Here is a 20331-nt window from a genome sequence, read left to right as displayed (position 1 = left end):
TTCATTTAAGAAAGTATTTGCTTGAAGGGGTGTGTGTGTGTGTTTGTGTGGGGGGTGATGACTGTCTGTATCTGTAGTCATTGTGAGGGAGGGGCTCTTAAAATATGCAGACAACTGGAAAACTGGAGATCTGTTAGCTGGAGCTCCTCAGGAGGAGGAGGAGGAGGAGGAGGAGGAGGAGGGAGGAGGGAGGAGGTCACTTGATGAAGACAAGTTTCCCTCCTGTCATCCCTTTTTGGCGTGATGGAGATCCCTCTGTGGTGTAATGGAGATCCTTCAGTGGCGTGATGGAGATCCCTCTGTGGCGTGATGGAGATCCTTCCGTGGCGTGATTATCCCCCCGTGGCGTTGAGGGTTTTCAGATGAAGGTCTCGCACATCAGCTGAGATGTTCAGGATCTTGGAGACATGAGACTCCGGAGTGGAAAAGTACTGATCCCGGTCGGAGCGCTCTCCACATCCATCTCCTCCCTAGAGGTCTTTGATGCTCGGCAGCGGTGTAGGACCCCCCCGCCCCCTGCAGTGGTTGCGTAACCGTCTGAAGGTGAATGCTGATCTCCGTCCTGCTGGGAAGTTTGCTGACCGCAGTCCAGTTTGACTTTGGGCCTCAGCGCATAAGGGGGGAGGGGGGTGGTTTTCCCTCGCCAGGTCAGTTATCCGTGCACTTTTGAGTCCCGCAGCCTCAGCAGTGTGCACGGCTCCGTGCCGCTCCTGTGATCTGTGAGGAGAACATCTCCTGCTTTAATAACCATAGAATATGGATGAGGAGTTGGAAGAGGCTCTTCGTCCTTCACTTTATTTACTCACATCACCTCCTCTGCACTGATTGGTTCACATTTGGGGGCTGGTCCCTGCTGTAGCCCCTCCCTCACTGCATCAGCTGCATGAATGAGGAGCCACGTGTGGTCGGCACGCATGAATCATCTGCCTGCATCGATGCAGGGGACAGCAGCTCTCCTCCTGTCCACATTTCATCTAGCAGGTGTGGTGAGTGAGGAGGGGGGGTGACGCTCGGTCCCTGGTAGGATGTATACAGATGGCAGAGATTGCTGCTGTCTCCTCTGCAGCCCCCCCCGCGCCGCCGTGCAGTCAGCAGTTTGTTTATGGGACTCTGTTTGCCGAGCTAATCTTCCCGCCTTTTAAGTGGGAGCCACAGAGTGAAAGAGAGGGAGGCGCGGAGGGCAGGAGCGTAAAGGCAGCAGTTGATGAGGAGTGAGGAGGAGAACGGCGCCTGCTTTGATGAATGATGCCTCTCTGGCGAGCTGCGTCGGTCCGGCCGCTCTGTCCTGCAGACGCGTGATCCGGCAGAGCACCGCCCGGCTGCACCTGTAGCCAGCTGTGAAGGAGGAGCAGGGAGGCCAGCAGGAGGAAGGAGCATCCTCTCCCCGCGCTGCTCCACCGGGCTGGATGGGGGTTCTGGTTTGCTGCGACTGCTTCTTCTATAGGTAATTTCTCCTTCACCCGTTTGTTGTTGCTTCACTGCAGTTTCTGTCCCGACTTTAATGCGCATTTTGGACTTTTGCGGGGCCCCCGCTGCAGTGTGGCGGAGGCGTTTAAGGACAGATCTGCTGTAGTCAGGGAACTGTGGGACGGAGGAAGAGGAACGGGGGGGGCTGCAGAAGGGACAGGATGGCTAAGAGCCAGATCACAGCGCTGACCACACAACCTTTCTGCTGTTTTTATGTGATTTCTGTTTGCAGACCAGAAAAACTGCTCCTCGCCCCCGCCTGTCCAACTTTTCCTCCCCCCCACATGCCCCTTTCAGGCACAGCACTGTTTGTTTGGGACACGGTGTTCCCTTATAAGGAGATGGAAATGTTCTTTCTCCTGTCTGCTTGTTTTTGTCCGCTCTGAAGCCGAGAACTGATCAGAACGTTGAAACGTTTGGAGTTTGACGGTTGATCGGTGAACGCAAAAGTTCAGGCGTCAGCGGCTTTTCTGCCGTCACTTTCTGCTCTGGAATGACGACACGAAGCTGCTTTCCTTCTGCCAGTTCCTTCTGTTGTGGCTGTGGGACGATCACGCCTTAACCAGCTAGAAAAGTCTAAATTTAAGCTCCCAGCTGTAAAGCTGCGCTCTGATGAGGCGGGGGGGGTCAAGTGCAGTTTAATAACAAGACGCTGTCGGCACAGCAAACCGCATTACGGCGAGCTGTAATTCTGAACTCTGTTTACATTCAACAACAGCCTGAAAACAGAGGCTGGTTATGAGTAACCCCCCCTCAAAGAGGAGGGTCTCATGCCCACAATGTTCCTCTCTGTTCAGGTTCAGGGCAGAGGTGGAACCCGGACAGAAATCTTAAGTCTCGTTTCTTCCAGAAAACACTATCCACTCTCAGCTTTATATTTAGCTTTAACTCTTCCTCCCAAGATGTTTAGCCAATCGGGACGCATGAATCATGAAAGGTGATTCGCGTCCTGGCTGACATCTGCAGTGAAGCTTTCCTTCAAGCCATTCATCAAAAATCTGATCATAGGCCGATTTCTTCAGTTATCGAATTATTCATGGGAACTGGAACTCTGACTTGGTTTCTGACGAATGTCGGCTCCAACTTGTGAATCTGTCGACCAAAAAAAAAAAAAATCAGAAAAGAGAAATTCATCTTTTCTTCCTAGAGTTTAAACGAGGGACAGCAGATCTTCTGAAGATCCTCCACATAAAAACTTTTTTAACTTCAACAGGATCAGAGGAAATGTTTCAAACTACGATGGAAAAGTTTGAGTACTTGAAAAGCAGAAAGACTTTTGGATGACCGGGTTTCTGAAGTTCACGTCCTGTCAGTCTCGTCGGGGGATGAAGGCGCTCGATGGTGGATTAAATCGATTTGAATCGATTAAAGCTTAACAGATCAATAATAAATTCATAAAAATGGAGATCGATTTAGCACATAAAACCAAAGTCCACCAGCTTGATGCTAACGTATAATGGAATTCCCTATTGGATCGCTAATGCTAACACTCAGTCGACCTAAACATAGATTGCTGACTAAATAGACATTGTTGAGGAAAAATGAGTCAACGTAAAATGAAAAATCGAACTCTGCTTGGCTCAGTGGGTCTGTTTATTCATGAATAAAGTCAGAGAAATCTTCCAGCGTAACCAGTCAGATTTTGTTGAAGAAAGCCCCCGATTCTCTATTTCCTCCAACCTTTATACCCAAGCCTACGTGACCAAAAGCACACACACACACCGCCTTAACAATCCATCTTTGGCAATCCTACCAGAGGAATCCTCGTCAACAACAGTCGAACCAACACCACATCTGGTTTTCCTTCTTATCTTTCCTGGAAACTTTTGTCAGACCATTTGTTTTAGACACTTTTCTGGACGCTGGAATTGAGAAATGTCACGGCGACCTAGTACCTCTTCCAACTCAAAGTCTGAAACATTAGCTCATATTCCTTGGACTAAATACTCGAAAACATCATTAATTCTGAAGTTCACTTTGGGGTTATAGCTTGCATGTTCCGTTAGGATCACCGGGCAGAAATGGAACAGCTATTTTTCCTACAACATCTTTATAAACTGACAGACATGAACTTTCCAAACTCTTTTAAGGAAATATTTTTTAAAGTAACCATCGTTTTTTGCTCATACTTTCTTCTTCTGGAATAAGGTGTAATGCTGTAGCACCATCGCCACCTAGTGGCCAAACTGAAACGTTCTCCAGAAGAAGCAGAACAATGTTTTCTATGTTAATGATCTGAACATTTTTGTTGGATTCTCTAAAGGAGAAGTTCTGTGTAACACTGTATGATATTAATAATCTCATTGTTTCCCCAATACATTTTACAATATGTGAACTGTATCAGATTAATAGAAATATATTCAAAATCATATAGTAGATTATTAATGCATTTCTAAATAAATGAGTAAACTCAAAATGGAATTGAGTGGATAGAAAGAATCGAAAAAAATCTGAATCAAATCAATCCAGGCGATTGTGAATCAAATTGAATCGTTTCTGGAAATTATTGTTAGTACCCAGCTCTAGATGTTATTGTTGATTTTTCTTATTTTTTGAGGGTTTGTTGTGAAACTGGAGGAGGAATCGCTGAGTCATGGTGCTGAAATGCACATTCATGGTGACGTTGGTTCCTGATCGTCTGGTTGAGGGTAAAGCTGCATCTACTTCTCGTGTTCTGGTTGGAATGAACGGGTTGCAGTGGAGTGGTCATGTGGGGCAGCGGCGGACGGTGGCGTCATGTCGGTGGCATTACATGCAAACACGCCCCCCCCCACGCCCCTCCATCTATTCACACAAGAACGAAGACCAGGTGACCGGTCAGTGAATGGAAGGACGAGTCTGTGGAAGAGCTGCTGTGTTGTTCAACATGGACGAACCGTTTGCTGTTCTGTCTCTCTGAAGTTCTGAAGGTTCTCTGACCTGGATCGGTTCTTGTTTCTTCAGGACCGGCCTGTGTTTACGAAGCCGTCCTCCACCCAGTGAAACTAGGCCGAGCAGGAAACCAGTACTTATGTGGAGTTTTCTTTGGTCACTTTCTGTTGAGGAGAATCCGTATTTGAGCTTTTTGCAGATGAAACTCATTTCCTCAGATTCCATTGAAACTCTTGTTTATGTTAAATTGTCCTGGTTGTTTTTTTGTTGTCATCTGGTCTTCTTGCTGGAAAAGTTCTGACCTGGTCGTGTTCAGAAATGACCAGAACACGTGGAAAAACCTAAACCCAGCATCCCTACAAACACCTCGTTTGGTTTGATGCATTGGAAGGTTTTCAAACGTCATTTTCTGTCTTTATTGGTGGGACTGTTTACCTTCACCGCAGCGCTCCAATGGCGGCACCTGTCTGGCGTCACCTGTCTGGGGTCACCGCGCCCTCCGACTACAATGAGGCCTTTTCACAAACGTGTCTGTGCTCATAAAAGACTTGCAGAACCCCAAAGTCTGGGTCAGACTAATGCGGGCTTTGCTGCCTCAGATGGTGGCCCGTTTGTCGAGCTGTTCTTGGTCAGTCAGAGCTAGGAATACTGTTGGACAGAATTCCCTCCAACAATCAGCAGAAGTTGGCGTGAAAAGCGCAGCAGTCGTCTCAGCAGCCTGTGCAAGAAAGGTAGACAGGAAGTGACTGGGCGCCTCACTTCCTGTTTATGGGGCTTGTCCCAGGCAGGCGTGAAGGGAAGGGGTTGTGTGGTGCAGTCATACTGAATAGAGAAGGTGCCCCCCCCTTCCCCTTTTTATGCTTCAGACACAGGCTGGTGTTTGGTGGCGATGCAGGACTTCCTCTGCGGCGTTCCTGGAAACAGAGGTTTCCTGCTGGATCTACTGAGAAGCTCCAAGCATTTTCACAGGACAGTGGGCGGAGCACTGGTAGAGCGGTTGACCTCTGACCTGGACATTTACATCCAGATGTCAAGATAACCCTTTTGTGATGAAAGAAAGACTTCACTGACATCTCTGACTGGAAGGTGGCAGGTTCAATTCCTGCCTTGACCTAAAGGTCTATCTATCTATCTATCTACATGTGCCAGACGTTTCTTTATGGTTACAGGTTGATGCCTGGCATGACAGTGGAGCCCTAAGTGGTGGGTTGATGGGATTGTTTTTGATTGAACAGATCAAATCCCTCAAATCCCACCAGCTCAGTGGACTTGTGGTAGAGTGTCCGCCCTGAGACTGGAAGGTCGTGAGTTCAAATACCGCCCAAGTCATACCAAAGACTGCTGATCACATTGTGTTCTGAACTTTCCGTTGCCCCGCCCCCTTTTCTCTCAGAACCGTCTACTTCCTGTTCAGTGTTTCTCCGTCTGCAGACATCAGCTGAGCTTCTGCTCTGGTGCTTTCTGTGCAGATGAGAGTATTTTTGTGTCTGATAAATCCAGCTGTGGGGGGGTCACAGGGTCAGACGGAGGGGGGTTCATTCTCCATCTCCTGGCAGCCGCAGGACGTCCAGCAGAATTCCCTCTGCAGTTTGATAGAAAGCAGGCCTGTGCTGAGGTTTCGGTCCCTCAGGAGCAAACGTGAGGGTTTGTCCTCCAATGATTTCTTCAACCCCCCCCCCCCCCTCCCCTCCGTCTACATGCACACATGTCCAGGTGCACGTGACCCACACCTGGGATCTCTCCGTCTTTGTTCTGGTCCACGATCATCTGCTGCTGAAAGGTTTCTTGGAAGGTGACGTCAGGCTCACCTCTCTGAGCTCCTGGGCGTGACGACTTCCTGAGCTTTCATCACTGGAAGAGTTAATCATGGGAACAATGGAGCCGAGTTTCCTCTGATAGCAAATCTGCTGGAGCCAGAGCTGCTCTGTCCTTGCTGCAGTTTCACATCAACAGTCGCTCTAGTTTATTCAGTTCTGCTCTCAGATCTGTGGCTGGAAGGAGATGTTTGTGTTTGCGTATAATACGAAAGACCCCCCTGACCCCCTGTCAGACGGGTCATTGGCCGTACTGTTCTCTAAAAGTGTCCTTGTCCTCTGTGTTTGACCGTACGGTAGCTCTGATAAGCAGAGCGGCTCACGTCGACCCCCCCCCCCTCCAGCAGGCGGTTCAGAGGTTGCTGTGATGGAGATGAAGGATGGAGGGGCAGAAGGAGACCTCCAGGGGCAGAAGAAACCTTCTTGATCTCTCTTACATAAAAGTTTTACTCTTTACAGTTCTTTCACCTCTATGGTTCTGTGGATCTGGACCCCCCCCCCCCGTTCTAGTCGGGTCAGCGAGCTGATAGGTTGACATGAAGCAGGGCGTTGACTTTATGATGATGAAAGAAAACCAAACATCAGAAAATCGAACCGGGCAAAGATCTATTCTGAAAGTGACCTTCATCTCTGATTCTGCAAACATGTTATGTAACCATGAAGAACCGGTTCAGTACGTGAAGACTGTTCTTGAACCAAAGTCTGGTTCAGTACGGGCTCCAAAGATGGTTCCTTCAACCGGAGTCCGGTTCAGTACGTGTCCATGAACCTGCTGCTTCTCTGTAAATGATGATCTGAATTCTACCGTTTTTCTCCGTTTCCCGTTCCCGCCCTCAGGGTTTTTATGTGGGTCAGATTTTACCGGTTTCTTTTTCTCGGCATCACCTGACGGCGCTTCACTTTCAGTCTGAGCGTCATTTTCACCATTTCACGCATTCTGCAGAGGCACACGCCCTTTCTAGGAAATGCAGTTTATGCGCAGTCACAGTTTCTTTGGGGCTTTTGCCTAACTGCCCCCACTTTGGAGTTAATGAGCCGGATCAGGGAGGGGTCGCTAAAGACCCGCGCAGATGGTTAAAAGGTTTTTATTTTGTTCTGTCTGCTGGGACACGGAGCTCCATTTTCATGGAGAACATTCACTTCCATTCAGTGACAGAGACCCGCACAGCACCCCCCCCCCACCCCCCAAAAGTAGATTTAACTTGAATATACAGGTTGGAGCCCCCCACTCCCATTTTTTTTTTTTTTTAGACGTGAAGGAAAGCTCTGTCCACCCCCTCCTCTTTCCATGACGTCTTACTTTTGCACCCCCCCCATACCTTTTTCCATACAACCCTTGCAGTCATGGGAAGGGCTGCCTCTTGTGCTCTTCAGCAACCCCCACCCCCCGGATTTCTGGTTTGTTTATAGATTTGACAGAAAAACGTGTCTGCTGTTCATCCTCACACAGAAACCCTTCACTAATGGTTTCTCACTGCAGGAGGGGGCTGTGGCGCCCCCTCAGGTACCATGTGGTTCAAGATGTTCAAAATACTTTGCTGCATCAATGAAAGCTTCCTTTCTGTAGGTCTGAAAGCCCAACATCCACAGTGACTTACCTCCTGGTCCTCCCAGCTTTCACCAGTAGATGGCAGTGTTGGTCTCAGTGATGCTTTTGTCACCTGAAGGTTAAGTTTCTCTTTGACTGAAACATGTTGAGAAACTTCTCTGTGAACCTCCTCCTGATCCTGAAGGAGGATCGTTTGTCTTTCAGGAGATTCTTGAACATCAGATAAAATAAATCTGGAGTTTATACCTGCTGACCTGACAGACGGCAGGTTTGTTCTCAGTCCTGCTTTCAGTAATAACATCACATGTGGATCGTCACACTGATCTGATCTGTCCTCAGAAACAAAAGCTTAACGTTTGTGAACGTGCAAGTCATCCTAAAGTCATCCTTTATCATGGCTCTTTAGCTTTAATGAATAATACTAACGATTGAATAAACAAGAGATTAGGTATTTAAGTGTTGTCCTTTCTGTTTAGAAGATTTTTAACGTCAAACAACTAAGCAAAAAAAGTTCAATTTACTGTCAGAAATTCTGTAGAAATGTTCTTTAAATTTGTGTTTTTAATTAATAGTTAGTCAAATAAAAGCCTCTAAAAATGTGTTATTTTGGTAAATTACACTAAAATGGTTAGTGTTGAACAAAGGCAGTTTAAAATGATCGAAAATGATTTTGAGTAGTGTGATTTGTGCTTCACATCTCAGAAAATGACAGTTAAAATGTTTTGAGTTTTCTTTATAAATAGATTCTATGAAGATGTTTCTTTTTTTTAGAGTAAAAAAATCATAACAAATTACTATTGATAAAAAACATCATGCTTGACTGTCTTGCATTTTTTAATTTAAATAACGCTGCTGCAGTAAAAGGACCTTTTTTAGACACGGGGTGGGTTTTATTTGGAAAGGAACTAGTGTGTGCTGCTGTCAAAAGTAAAAGAAGTAAAATAAGTTACAACTATTAGATATAGAAAGCATATAGACACTGATGTAATTCAATTATTTTAATGTTTAATATATACATAAATTAAGCATAAATATTGTGCGTGTTTATTGATAAAGTGAGACTTTGTGGCTCTCGTTGGGTTCCAGTTTGTAAGAAACTAGACCAAATGGTTCTTTTATTGTTAAAGGTTGCAGACCCCTGTCCTAGAGAGGGGGGGGGCAGGAAAGTCTGCAAACTTAATTCATTTTTATGACTTTGCTATACATGTGAAGTGCTGAGCTATGCTTTTGTTTTGAAAAGACCAAGTAAAGGAAGTGCTGTAATATTTCCACGAAGCTTCTTTGAGATTTCTGGACTCTCTGGATTTGGACCTTCAAACCGAATCTCTCAGAACAGTTCTAGCCTCTGTTCCATCAGACCCCCTGACACCAGCATGACTGCCCCCCCCCCCTCCCTCTAGGTTCCTCACTTTGGCTTAAACTAATTGCTAACATCATAAAAGTCTGTCCTTGCCTCCCATCCTGAGGGTAACCTCCTGTCTTTATGTGAGTGCAGCGCAGGTGCTTGGCTGCCCAAATCCACCAAGGTCGACCCCCTCCCCGTGGTAAAATCTGTATAAAGTTTAGAATCCAAAAATTTATCTATTTAGCCCCCCAATTCCTATCAGCTTCTTGTGCCATGGCGTCTCATTCCCGCCATACACCGTTCAGCCTCATTCTTCCTGACATGTATCCATGCCGTTTCCATGGCGATTGGGATTTCTTAACGTCTGGACGGGAGTCTGGTATTTCTCATCCTCTTCTCCTCCTGTGAACCTGGGAGTCTGGCTTCCTGCATTTCTTCTTTTTTTGAGCTCGCAAACACTGCTGAGCGTTTGAAGTCCGAACCCACGGGACCTGGATGAGGGGTTCTGGTGCCGGTGAAAGTTCAGAGCTGACCCGGCTGACGGGTCGTGCTCAGTGGGGCATTAACCCTCACATATCAGCTGCTTAATGAAGGAAAGAAAAAGTGTCTGCTCCTCCTGGGCTGGTTCTCCTGCCTTCCTGCAGCCCGTTTTCACGGCTGACTTTGGCGGGCCTTTGTTTGGTCCCCGTGTGCAGAGCGCGCTGGCGTGTCTTTGCATGCAGCCCAGCCCCGTCAGGAATGCAGATGAAGCAAAGAAGAGAAGGAATGAACAGAGAGAAGGCTTCAAATATGAGAAATATTCCAGTGTTTCACTTTCATGGCGTGCAGAAGACGGGTTACTTTGGCTGAAAGCGTCTGTTTTTGGACCAGGTTGTTTGTTTACCTGTAGACAGACTTCAGGTGACGAGAACTGCAACAGGAAACGCTCTGAGGAGGTTCAGAGATCTACCTGCTCTGTTAGGAAGAGTTCTCCTTTCTTTGGTGAAGACAGCCACAGTCGTAGAAATCTCCTATATCGGGGTCGGCAACTTTTAACAGCAAAAGAGCCATTTGGGCTCGTTTTCTACTGATCAAAACCTAGAAGGAGACGCATAGTTTCACTTTAGCCTTTTAAAAATTTGGATTTGCATTCATGACCTTCTTTATTATTAATATGAATTATTTATATTTTGGCAACAAAAAAGCAGAAATATAAAAAGAACCTAGCATCTCTCAAAATGTGACTTTTTGAAAATAAAAGATGATCTGTGCCAAACAGGATCATCTCAGTGCAGCTTTGGGCAGCTAGTAATTAATGTTGTGCTTTTAACTCGTAAAAGATCAAACTTTTTACCAAAGTTTTTCTTTCTTTGCATGCTGGAGGTAGCGTCAAGGAAACAGGACGTCTTCAGGTCAACAGGGATGTAAAAACCTGCATATGTTTAGGATCTATGTGCACCTCAGACACCAATTTATAAATGTCTAAATTAAACAAATGCTAATTAAGTAATCCTTACTTTAAAAAAGTGCTTTTTTATTTTCTTTATTTTTTGTTCTTTTCCCCCTCTTTGTCCTCAGCAGTCTTACACTGCTGGATTTTGTTATTTTAGTTTGGGGTTGGTAGTCTTAGTTTGCAGACTTTATTTGTTTTCTTTTGGTAGTTTTGGTTCGGGGGAGCTGCTGACTCTACGGTCCCCATGGCTGGGTCAGCAGTCTCCATGACTTATTTTATGTTTGGCCATGGAGAGATAAAAGAGCCACATGTGGATCTGGATCCGCAGGTTACAGACCTCTGTCCTAGACCGTTTCTCTGTGTAGGTCACCGGGTTCTCCGTTGTGTTCCCTTGGCCTTGGTGACCCTTATCTGGACCTCCAGCACGCCCTCAAGAGCTTCAGGCAGCTTCCGCTCCATGTGGCTAAGACCTAAACTCCATGGAGGACGCAGCATCAGCAGCTCCTGAATGTACTGTGAAAGATGGCCGACCGTCGGCATCTGCTTCATTTAGGTCTCAGACGCTCGACTGGAATCCTTGTTTTTCCTTCAAAGGCGAACGTTTGGATTTCTGAGCTGTAAGGAGACGGTTCTGGTCCCAGAGGGCGGAAACCCCTCCCTGATAATCTGTTTACCAGAACTTCCCTTTGAACCTTCTGCGTGTTTGTGGAAGCAAACGCAGCAGCTCTCCAAACACGTCTTGTGACGAAGCTGCTTTATTTATATTTACATTTCTGAGATGTTTCTCCTCCTTCAGCCTGTATTTCCAGGTCTTATCAGCGGGGCAGATCTCCGTCTGCCGTTTCTTGTTTTTTTATTTGACTTCGTCAGAAACAGGATCAATATTTTCTGACTGATGATGCTGCCTCCAGATAAGAAGCTTTCCATCTGCTGAATGCGGGTCTGTAGCGTCTGCGTTTCCTCCCAGCGGTTTCTTCATCTGTCCACGTTGTGAGAACGTCTCCGTGACTCAGACAGAGGAGGTGAAGGAGCTACAGGAGCGTCTCTGTCAGGCAGACTGTGACTAAACTGTGTTGCTCAAGAACTGCTGACTTAAGTCTGTTGTGTTTTCATGGGAGCCATCAAACCCTCAAGCACTTCTAAACCCGATACAGTATTTTTCAGCTCCAATCAGTATTTAAAGTCCGTCTCCAATTTTCTCCATTTTTTTTCTATTTTCAAAGTGTTCAGTACTCTTTTAATGATGATGATGATTCAGTTTTTAGTCAAAATAAAAACCTGTATTGTTTTCTAGGGCATAGTTTCTGCAGAGCGGCAGAAGTTCATTAGAAATTCACCTCCTAATTCAAAGATTTATATTGTCAAACCAGTAGAGATATGAATGTCACAGACACGAGATTGGAACTGAGGTCCCAGTACATGTGAGGTTTAAAATACTATATACAACACAATATTCTACTAATACTTACAAAAATATAAGTAAATAACTTGGTTTAGGAGACATGTGTCAAAGTCGAGGCCAGAGGGCCGAATCCGGTCCTCTGGGAATTTTTATTTTATTGTTATTAACGACCCGATGTTATCTTGCGCTTATTTCTAACTTGTATAATTTTAACTAAATATTTTTTTATGGAGAGTAAAATATGGAAAGTTGTTTAAAGTTTTAGTTGATTTATTCTGTAATAATATTCCTACCTTTTTATTATTCAAAATTAGGTTAAAAATGTACAGTTGTAAAGTTTTAAAAATTAGCATTCTGCTAGCTTTTTGGACTATTTTGGCATTTACTAAGATTTTTTTAGTCTATTTTGGAGTTTAATATTTCAGCTACATGCTATCTGTTTTTGCTAATATAGGCTTTTTTCAGTTCTTTAGGCTATTTTAAAGTTTAGCTATTTTCCATCTACGTGCTAGCTGTTTTGGCCAACCTACGTTTTTTATTCTAATTTGGAATTTATCTAATATTTTAGTTCGCTATCAGCTTCAGCATTTTTAGCTATCAATTTCAGCATCTTCAGTGGCCAAATTCAGCTTACAGTATCCACACTAGCATTATCAAAGGTAATACTATATATCTAGTTCATAATTATGTTAAAAAGTTACCCTTTAAAAGTTTTAAAATTTTAGTTTTAGTGTGTTCAATAAATGTTTATCCTGTCCGACCCGCGAACTAAGGTGTGTTTTGGATTTTGGCCGGTTATGCGATTGAGTTTGACACTCCTGCTTTAGGATTAAAATAAATACCATATAACTGTATGTACAAATACTTCAATTTGAATTAAACTATTCTATAAACATACACGCACATGTTGTGGGCGAGACTGTCGTTGCCGAGGTATCCCTCCATTGATATCCCATGATTCCTTTGTCTACAGCTAGCTTACAGCCCCTCACACCCCCAAGCCAACGTTAGCGGTGCAACAAAAGTATCGAGAAAAATTGGAGCCGTAGAGTTCTGATCCAGATTCCAGCTTAAAAAAAAGACGTTAATGAATGATCAGAATTTTAGTCGTTATGTCACAAATTTGAGCTTTTATCTGCTCAGATTTGAATAAAGAAGTGCTCAGAAACGCAGTTTTAATCTAAAATTCTTTTGCATATGTCGTGAGAAAAATCAACATCAAAACACCATTTTCAGTTTAGTGGGTCTTTAAAACCAGACATAGATCATTTTAAAATAAATCAGGTTTGTTTTAAGATCAGAATTGAAAATTCTGCAAACTTTTGTGTTGATGTTTAGTCTCCAGAGAGACGAGGACGTCAGAAGCAGATGTTTGTCTGATGAAGCAGATGTTTCTGCCCATCAGCTTCTTCTGCGGCAGCATCTGTTCACCCGAAGGAGTTTAATTGTTAACCTGAGCTCAGTCTTATCTGCTGTACTTAGGACTGCAGAGGTGAGCAACACAAACAGACTTTTACCAGCTGTCTGTCTGCCAGAACCTTCACTGCAGCTGCGTGGGTCTGCATGTCTGCATTCCTCGTCCACAACGATGAACCTGCAACAAAGGTGTTGGTTTTGTGGAGTTTTCCTGCAGGAGAAGATTAAAACGCTTTCTAAAAATGGAGCGCTCCATTAGAATGATTGCAGCCACTCTGTTGAGGGGAGCAGCATCTGGTTCAGGAAGGGCGGAGGTTGAGCCGCCGTAGCTGGAAGGCAGCAGAACCTGACGTCACAGCGGAGAATAAATAATAGTCGTCTGTCTGCAGACAGAGGAATGCTGCTTTCCATCAGACTCTGAGGAACAAGGTCAAACGTGTGGCTGCACCTTCTCCACCTGCTCTCGCCACCAGCAGCCTTCCATGTGGGACTTCACACATGGGAGGCTCAGGCCGGGCTCCAGCAGGCTTGAATGGCCGTCTTCTATTTTAAGGGACCGCACGGATCCAATCGTCGAAGCTAAATTAACGGAAAGTTCCCTGAACATGAGGTTTCCATTACGGCAGCACACTTTTCCCCATCATTCCACCCAATAACTCCCAGCAGGAAAATACAGCGTAACGGATCACAACACTTTATAGACACTCAACCCCCCACAGGAGGACTCGAGTGTTGAAGAAGTTCTGTCAGGGGTGGAAGAAAACATTAACCGGGTGGAGTTTAACTTTAGTTTTGGCCCCAAAAGAATGATTAACATTTGGTTTCTGATGGATTCTGTGAAAGAGGTTCTTGAAGGAACAGCAGTCCTTTCTCCTGTGCTTTACGGCTGTTATTATGAGCTCCAGGAACACAGAGAGTCCTGTGTTCTTCTTCTTTCCTTATGGAAGTTCAATAGTGGGAGCAGCTCTTTGGCACCTCCTCCCCCCACTATAAGGTCATCCTCACACCTGACTGTTAGGTCCACGCTACGGTTTCTGTGGATCGTCTGCTGGTGTGAACCAGCGTCTGCATTCACGTTGTAAGTGGACTCTGGCACGGTTCGCTTACAGCATACACAGTAAAAACAGATCTCTTAAATGAGAATTTGCTATTAATTCTTATTTTAAGAAAATCTTTCTTTTACTACCGAAAAACTTTCTTGATTTGATTATTTTTCTTGCCTGACGGAGGACATTTTTTCTTGAAAAGAAAGGTCTTTTCTCGAGATTCAGTTTTTGCAGTGATAAATGCAAACGGACCTTAGGTAGAAGAAGTGATGAATCAGGAGACGGCTCTGCCGTCATAGAACTTTCCTCTTCGTCCATATCAGCATCTGAAGCTGCTGCAGGTCCTCGCAGATCCCAGTCTGCTGCAGACGCCTGAGAAAAGGTCGCAGAGCTCGACCTTGTAGGTTACAGAACACGTAGAAAGCAGCACATGACTGAGAGAAATCACTGCCTGAAAGCTCGTTCCATTTATGACATAAATTATTTTTTTTTCTTCCAATTTTCATATTAAACTCTTTTTGATATGAAAAACACTTTTTCACTTGACTCTTCATTTAAATCAGATAAATATGGAAGTTTCACTTCAAGAATCATGATTTTTAAAATCAAAAATGATGTTTTTAACCTAAAAAATAAACGTCTATAATGAAAACCTGAATCCTAGATTTGATGAATGAAACAAAAATCAATTTGTCATCAAAAAAGTACATTTCTTTTTTCTGTAGCCCAGCTTAAAGACAAGAGAAGAAGTGGATGTTTATGGAGTGATTTTTGTGCCACCATAATGTAAGAAAAAGTCACAGTTTTGAGATGAAAATTTTCTAAATTCTAAACAAAATGTCTCAAGTATTAAGAATAAAACTTCTAAATTTGCAAATGAAAATATTTAACATTTTCTTGCAAAAACTTTTTTTCCTTTCAAAAAATATTTTTGCGTTTGCAAACTTTTTTTAATTTTAAAAAATATTTCAGAGTTAGGGTGAAAGCGAGATGAGGCACAACACATCTAAAAACATTTACGGCGCAATTGCAAAAATATTTTTGAAACCAAAAAAGAAAAGTTTGCAAATGTAAAAAAAAAGAAAAAAGATTGCAAACTCAAAAATATTTTTTGAAAGCAAAAAAAAAGTTTACAAACGGAAAAATATTTTTGAAACCAAAAAAGAAAAATTTGCAAATGTAAAAAAAAGAAAAAAGTTTGCAGGTGCAAAAATATTTTTTAACGAAAAAAAGAACCGTTTGTAAACACAAAAATATTTTGAAAGCATAAAAAAAGTTTGCAAGCAAAAAATGTTTAAAAAGCAAAAAAATGTTTAACGCAAAAATATATTGCAATTTTTTAAAACATTTTTTTTTATATTTAAATATTAAAAAATATATTATATGTGATTTCTCTTCTTCATGTCTAAACCTTTTCCTGGAGGAACCTTCTCACCTGCAGCAGGTTTTCTCAGTGGAAACCCACTCTGGAGTTTCAGGAGGAGCTCTGACTCCTCCGCCGGTTCTGCAGCTCCAGCAGTCGTGTCAGAACTTGTCTGAACGCCTTCAGAGCCGGATTCCAGGTGAAGTTCATCAAAGGGAGGAATGTGCACGCCGCGCTGGCACTCTTTCTCACCGCGAATGAAAATGCAACTTCAGATTTCAGGTTTTAGCTGCAGGCTGTTGTCAGAAATGTTGAAAGTGAACCGAAGAACTTCACTGTTTTCGTTTTACGGAGCTTCGAGGGTTTTAGACAAATCAAGTTTCCTCCTAAATGCGTTTCACGATTTACATACTAATGTTTTTGATTTTACCTTTAAAGAATCGTAAAAGTATAACTCGTCTTTTTTTCTCCAGATTTTTTTTGTCTTGTTCCAGCTTTCATATCATTGACTGACAAACACACTGATGTTGGTTCTGGATCAGTGACATTTGGACCTGCAGCAGTGAGACGTGAATGAGTGTAAACTCTGCACTTTGGGTCTATTTTTTCTTCTTTTTTTTTTTCTTTTTTTGCTTCTCAGGTTTTCATGACTGAAACTCATTTCCTGTTGGGCCTCCCGGAACCCAGAACTTTCATTCCATGGTGTCTTCTTTGATAGAAAACCAGAAGGTTCTTCTTGTTTTTAGGTTCTTTTAGAGGCAGAAAGTTCTCAGCTTTTTGTTGTTTTGGTGTTTTTCACAGTTTAGAACCTTTCTGTTAATTTCTCTGGACTCTGACTGACAGATATCAGCAGATCTTCTCTGTAGTTCTGACAGACTTGAATTCTGGTTCTGGTTCCTTATCTCGGCTTCTCTAGACCCATCAGAAAGTCCTGATGATCTCAGGTTCTGCTCATCCCTTTTTCTTCCTCTTTTCTGTTGATGTGGATGAGAGGAACTAGGACAGAACTCACGGAACATCTCACAGTTCCGAGGAACCGAACCCGTGAACGTAATCTTCCTCTGAAGGACAGAAAAAGCTGATCCTGTCGGTGTAATTACACACAGAGGACAAACCACGGCCACATGGGCGGATGTTTGACGTCACCTCAGCCCGCCCCCCTGCGCGCTCTGATTGGCTGAGAGCGGCAGAGGAGCAGGAGGCTTCCGCGGAGCTGCTGAGAGTTTGTGAAGAATCCCGCAGGAGCGCGTGAGCGGAGCCGCGTTTCTCCTCGTGCTGCGTTATGCTCGGAGATTTCCGGCTCCTGTCCCGGAGATCAGGCGGTCATGCACCCGCACAAGAACTCTAAGAACGGGATCAGCTGTAAAATGGTTCTGCAGGCGGTCGGGAAAGTCCTCAGGTAAACACGCGCGATCTTCGGAGGGACGCGGGACTTTACCGACAGTTTGCTTTGTCGGGAGCGCGAGGCAGAGGAGCGCGCGACCGAGCTCCTGTGCTGTAATGACGGTGTTACGCGCGCCCGTGAAACGCTGTTTTTGTTATTTATTTTGTTCACGCGGGTCCATCAAAGCATCTCTGGGGTGACTTTGGGAGATTTGAGGCTCCTTCTGCTCCTCACTGCTCCTCCTGTGGGTCAAATGTGAAGCTGCTTTCTGCTCAGTGACGTAACATTTCAGCAAATCTTCAGAGATCTTCTGATAAGTAGTAGAAACACATAAATCTCTATTTTTTCATTTGGTTTTTGAGTCTTTTCTGTGTTTATCTCTGAAAAAATCTTTCTTCTCTAAATCCCCAGTCACCCGTGAAAGTTGTATTTTTATCATCTTTAGATTTTTCTCTGATCTTAAACTATAAACTTCAGATTTTCTTGGTTTTTTTCCTCACACTTTGGGTTTTCTTTGAGGTCAGTGGAATTTGACAAAAGGATCATGTGACCAAACAGGTCGGTGTGTCCCAAAATATGGGAGGAGCCACCTAGGCTTTACCTGTCTGTTGTTTGCATACAGCAGGTGTGTTTTAGAGCTGCCACAATTATTTTAATAGTCGACTAATCGCAGATTATTATTTCCTGTTAGTCGACTAATCTGGTCATGCAAACTGGATTAAAAACACACATTTTAACCATCATTAGCTTTAAACTAACTAAAAACTAGATATATAGCATTAGCTGTGATGAAGTCAATATGAATGCTGAAGTTGATAGCTGAAAAAGCTGAAGCTGATGGCTGAAAACGCTGAAGCTGATGGCTGAAAACGCTGAAGCTGATGGCTGAAAACGCTGAAGCTGATGGCTGAAAATGCTAAAGCTGATGGCTGAAAACGCTGAAGCTGATGGCTGAAAACGCTGAAGCTGATGGCTGAAAACGCTGAAGCTGATGGCTGAAAAAGCTGAAGCTGATGGCTGAAAACGCGGAAGCTGATAGTTGAAAATGCAAAAGCTGATAGCTGAAAACACTGAAGCTGATGGCTGAAAACGCTGAAGCTGATGGCCAGCTAAAATAATAGCCAAACTTAAAAATAGCCTGAAATGGGGGAAAAAACTAAATTAGCCAAAATAGCTAGCATGTAGCTGAAATATTAGCTAAACTCCAAAATAGCCTAACATTTTTTTTAAAAAGCCTAAATTAGCCAAAAAAAGCTAGCATGTAGCTGAAATATTTGGTAATCTCCAAATTAGCCTTAAATACCTTACGAAATGCCAAAATAGTCCAAAAAATTAGCAGAATGTCATCATAACTTTAAGCTTTTCTACACTCTGACTATATAAAGTAACGACTAATCGACTATTAAATTAGTTGTCAACTATTTTAATAGTCGATTAGTCGACGAATCGGGGCAGCTCTAGGGTGTTTTTCAGCAAAGGATCGCTCCCATACCAGCTAGACTAAGGAGCTGCTGTCCCGTCTCCTAAACACCTGGAACAGGTAGAGACAGGTCACGCCGCACCTCCTCCTCTGAAGACATCTGCTGCTCTGATAGCAAGAACGGAGGAGGAGTTTCCTGGTTGGGTGAAACTAAAAGCCTTAACAGACATTTGGTTGGAGCTTTAGAGCTTCCTCCTCCTGCGGTGAAGCTCGAGGACGGAGCCCTGTGGTTCTCCTGCTCCTCAGAAACCCTGAACGTTATGGTTCTGCTCCTCTTCCCGGTGTGTCAGAACGTCTGCTGCGTCCTCGTGGACATCCTGTTGTTGTGGAGCGTCACCTTTGCAGGTAGATGTCCTTCAGGGGGGGTCCGCTGTTCAAGGATCTCATTGGGGGGGGAGCAGCAGAAATTGCTCCTCCATTGAGACAGAAGCCTCTCTATGATCTCTGGTTGAATCAGCTGCTGCAGACAGCTGGGGGGGGGCACAGAAAGCACAGGTGTGTGACGTCATTTGTTTTCTGAGCGCGCTCAGTGCTGTGCCAGGAGAAAGTGGGGGAGGCTGCAGAAGGAAAAGGGTGAAAGTGACTGATGGGGAGGAGCAGCTGGGGGGCCTGCAGCTCTGACCCTTCACCACCAAACAGTGGTGATTCTATAGTGGGGTGTCAAACTCAATCGCACAGGGGGCCAAAATCCAAAACACAGCTTAGGTCGAGGGCCGAACAGGATAAACATTTATTGAACACACAAACGCATTTTTAAAACTGTATTTCTTTAACACAACTGTGAACTAGATATATATCATTACCTACAATAATGCTGGTAAAAATGCTGTAAGCTGAATTTGGCCGCTGAAGAAGCTGAAATTGATAGCTAAAAATGCTAAAGCTAATAGCCAGCTAAAGCTAAATGCCAAATTAGCCTAAAAAACTTAATTTAGCCAAAACAGCTAGCATGTAGCTAAAATATTAGCTAAATAGTAGCTCCAAAATAGCCTAAAGATGGAAAAAAGATGACATTTCCCAAAGCAGCCAGCGTGTAAATATTAGCCTAACTCCAAAACAACCTAAAAGATTAAAAACAAAAAACTAAATTAGCCAAAACAGCTAGCATGTAGCTGAAATATTAAACTCTAAAACAGCTTAAACAATCTTAGTAAATGCCAAAATAGTTCAAAATTCTAGCAGAATGCTAATTTTCAAAAATTTAAAATCGCGACTTTTTAACATAATTATGAATCATAAAAACCTCAAATAACTTTCAGTATTTTACTCCCCATAAAAATAAATTTTGTCAAAATTACACAACTTAGAAATAAGGAACTCCCCTCCCTGTCTGCCCAGGGTTGATCTGCTGAGGTTGAAGAGTTGTTTGGGGGGGGGGCTCCTCCATGTTTGATGGCGGCGTCTCCCGATAGACGCAGGAAGTTCAGACGCTGATGGCGATCTCTGCATGTTTACTGAAAGCCTGTAGGCTGTAACCCCCCCCATGTTGACATGCCTGCTTGTTTGCAGAAGCTGAAGCTCTTCCTGCAGAAAGACGTTAGCTGTGATGGCGGGGGGGGTTTCATTCATCGACTTTCTTCCTTTTTTTTCTGATAAAATCTGCTGAATGACTGAAAACTGTTTATGCAGAAATGAAATGGTTGGACAGCGTTCATGAAGTTAGTGTCCCGTTTGGACCTTCAGCTCAAAACCAGACGGGGGGGGGTGTCTGGAAGTGAAGGTCGGGTGCGATGTGGCGTCTAGGTGTTAAAAGCGTCCGTGG

The 20331-nt window shown here is 43.9% G+C and overlaps 1 protein-coding gene across 2 annotated transcripts in view; it reads left to right on the top strand.

Moving 5' to 3' along the window:
- mob2a (MOB kinase activator 2a) overlaps positions 1 to 20331 on the top strand; it is a gene marked incomplete in the record, with an annotated part of 29239 nt that overhangs the window by 1379 nt on the left and 7529 nt on the right. Inside the window, 1 exon segment of one of the 2 annotated variants that reach the window (XM_024281381.2) lies at positions 920 to 1444. Within the exon segment in view, the coding sequence (XP_024137149.1) occupies positions 1407 to 1444 (38 nt within the window). 2 annotated transcript variants of the gene reach the window in all.

The sequence above is a fragment of the Oryzias melastigma genome, linkage group LG6, assembly GCF_002922805.2.
Source record: "Oryzias melastigma strain HK-1 linkage group LG6, ASM292280v2, whole genome shotgun sequence".
NCBI classification, from domain to species: Eukaryota; Metazoa; Chordata; class Actinopteri; order Beloniformes; family Adrianichthyidae; genus Oryzias; species Oryzias melastigma.
Note: the sequence above shows the minus strand (reverse complement) of the source record. Positions and strands in the feature narration are given on the sequence as shown.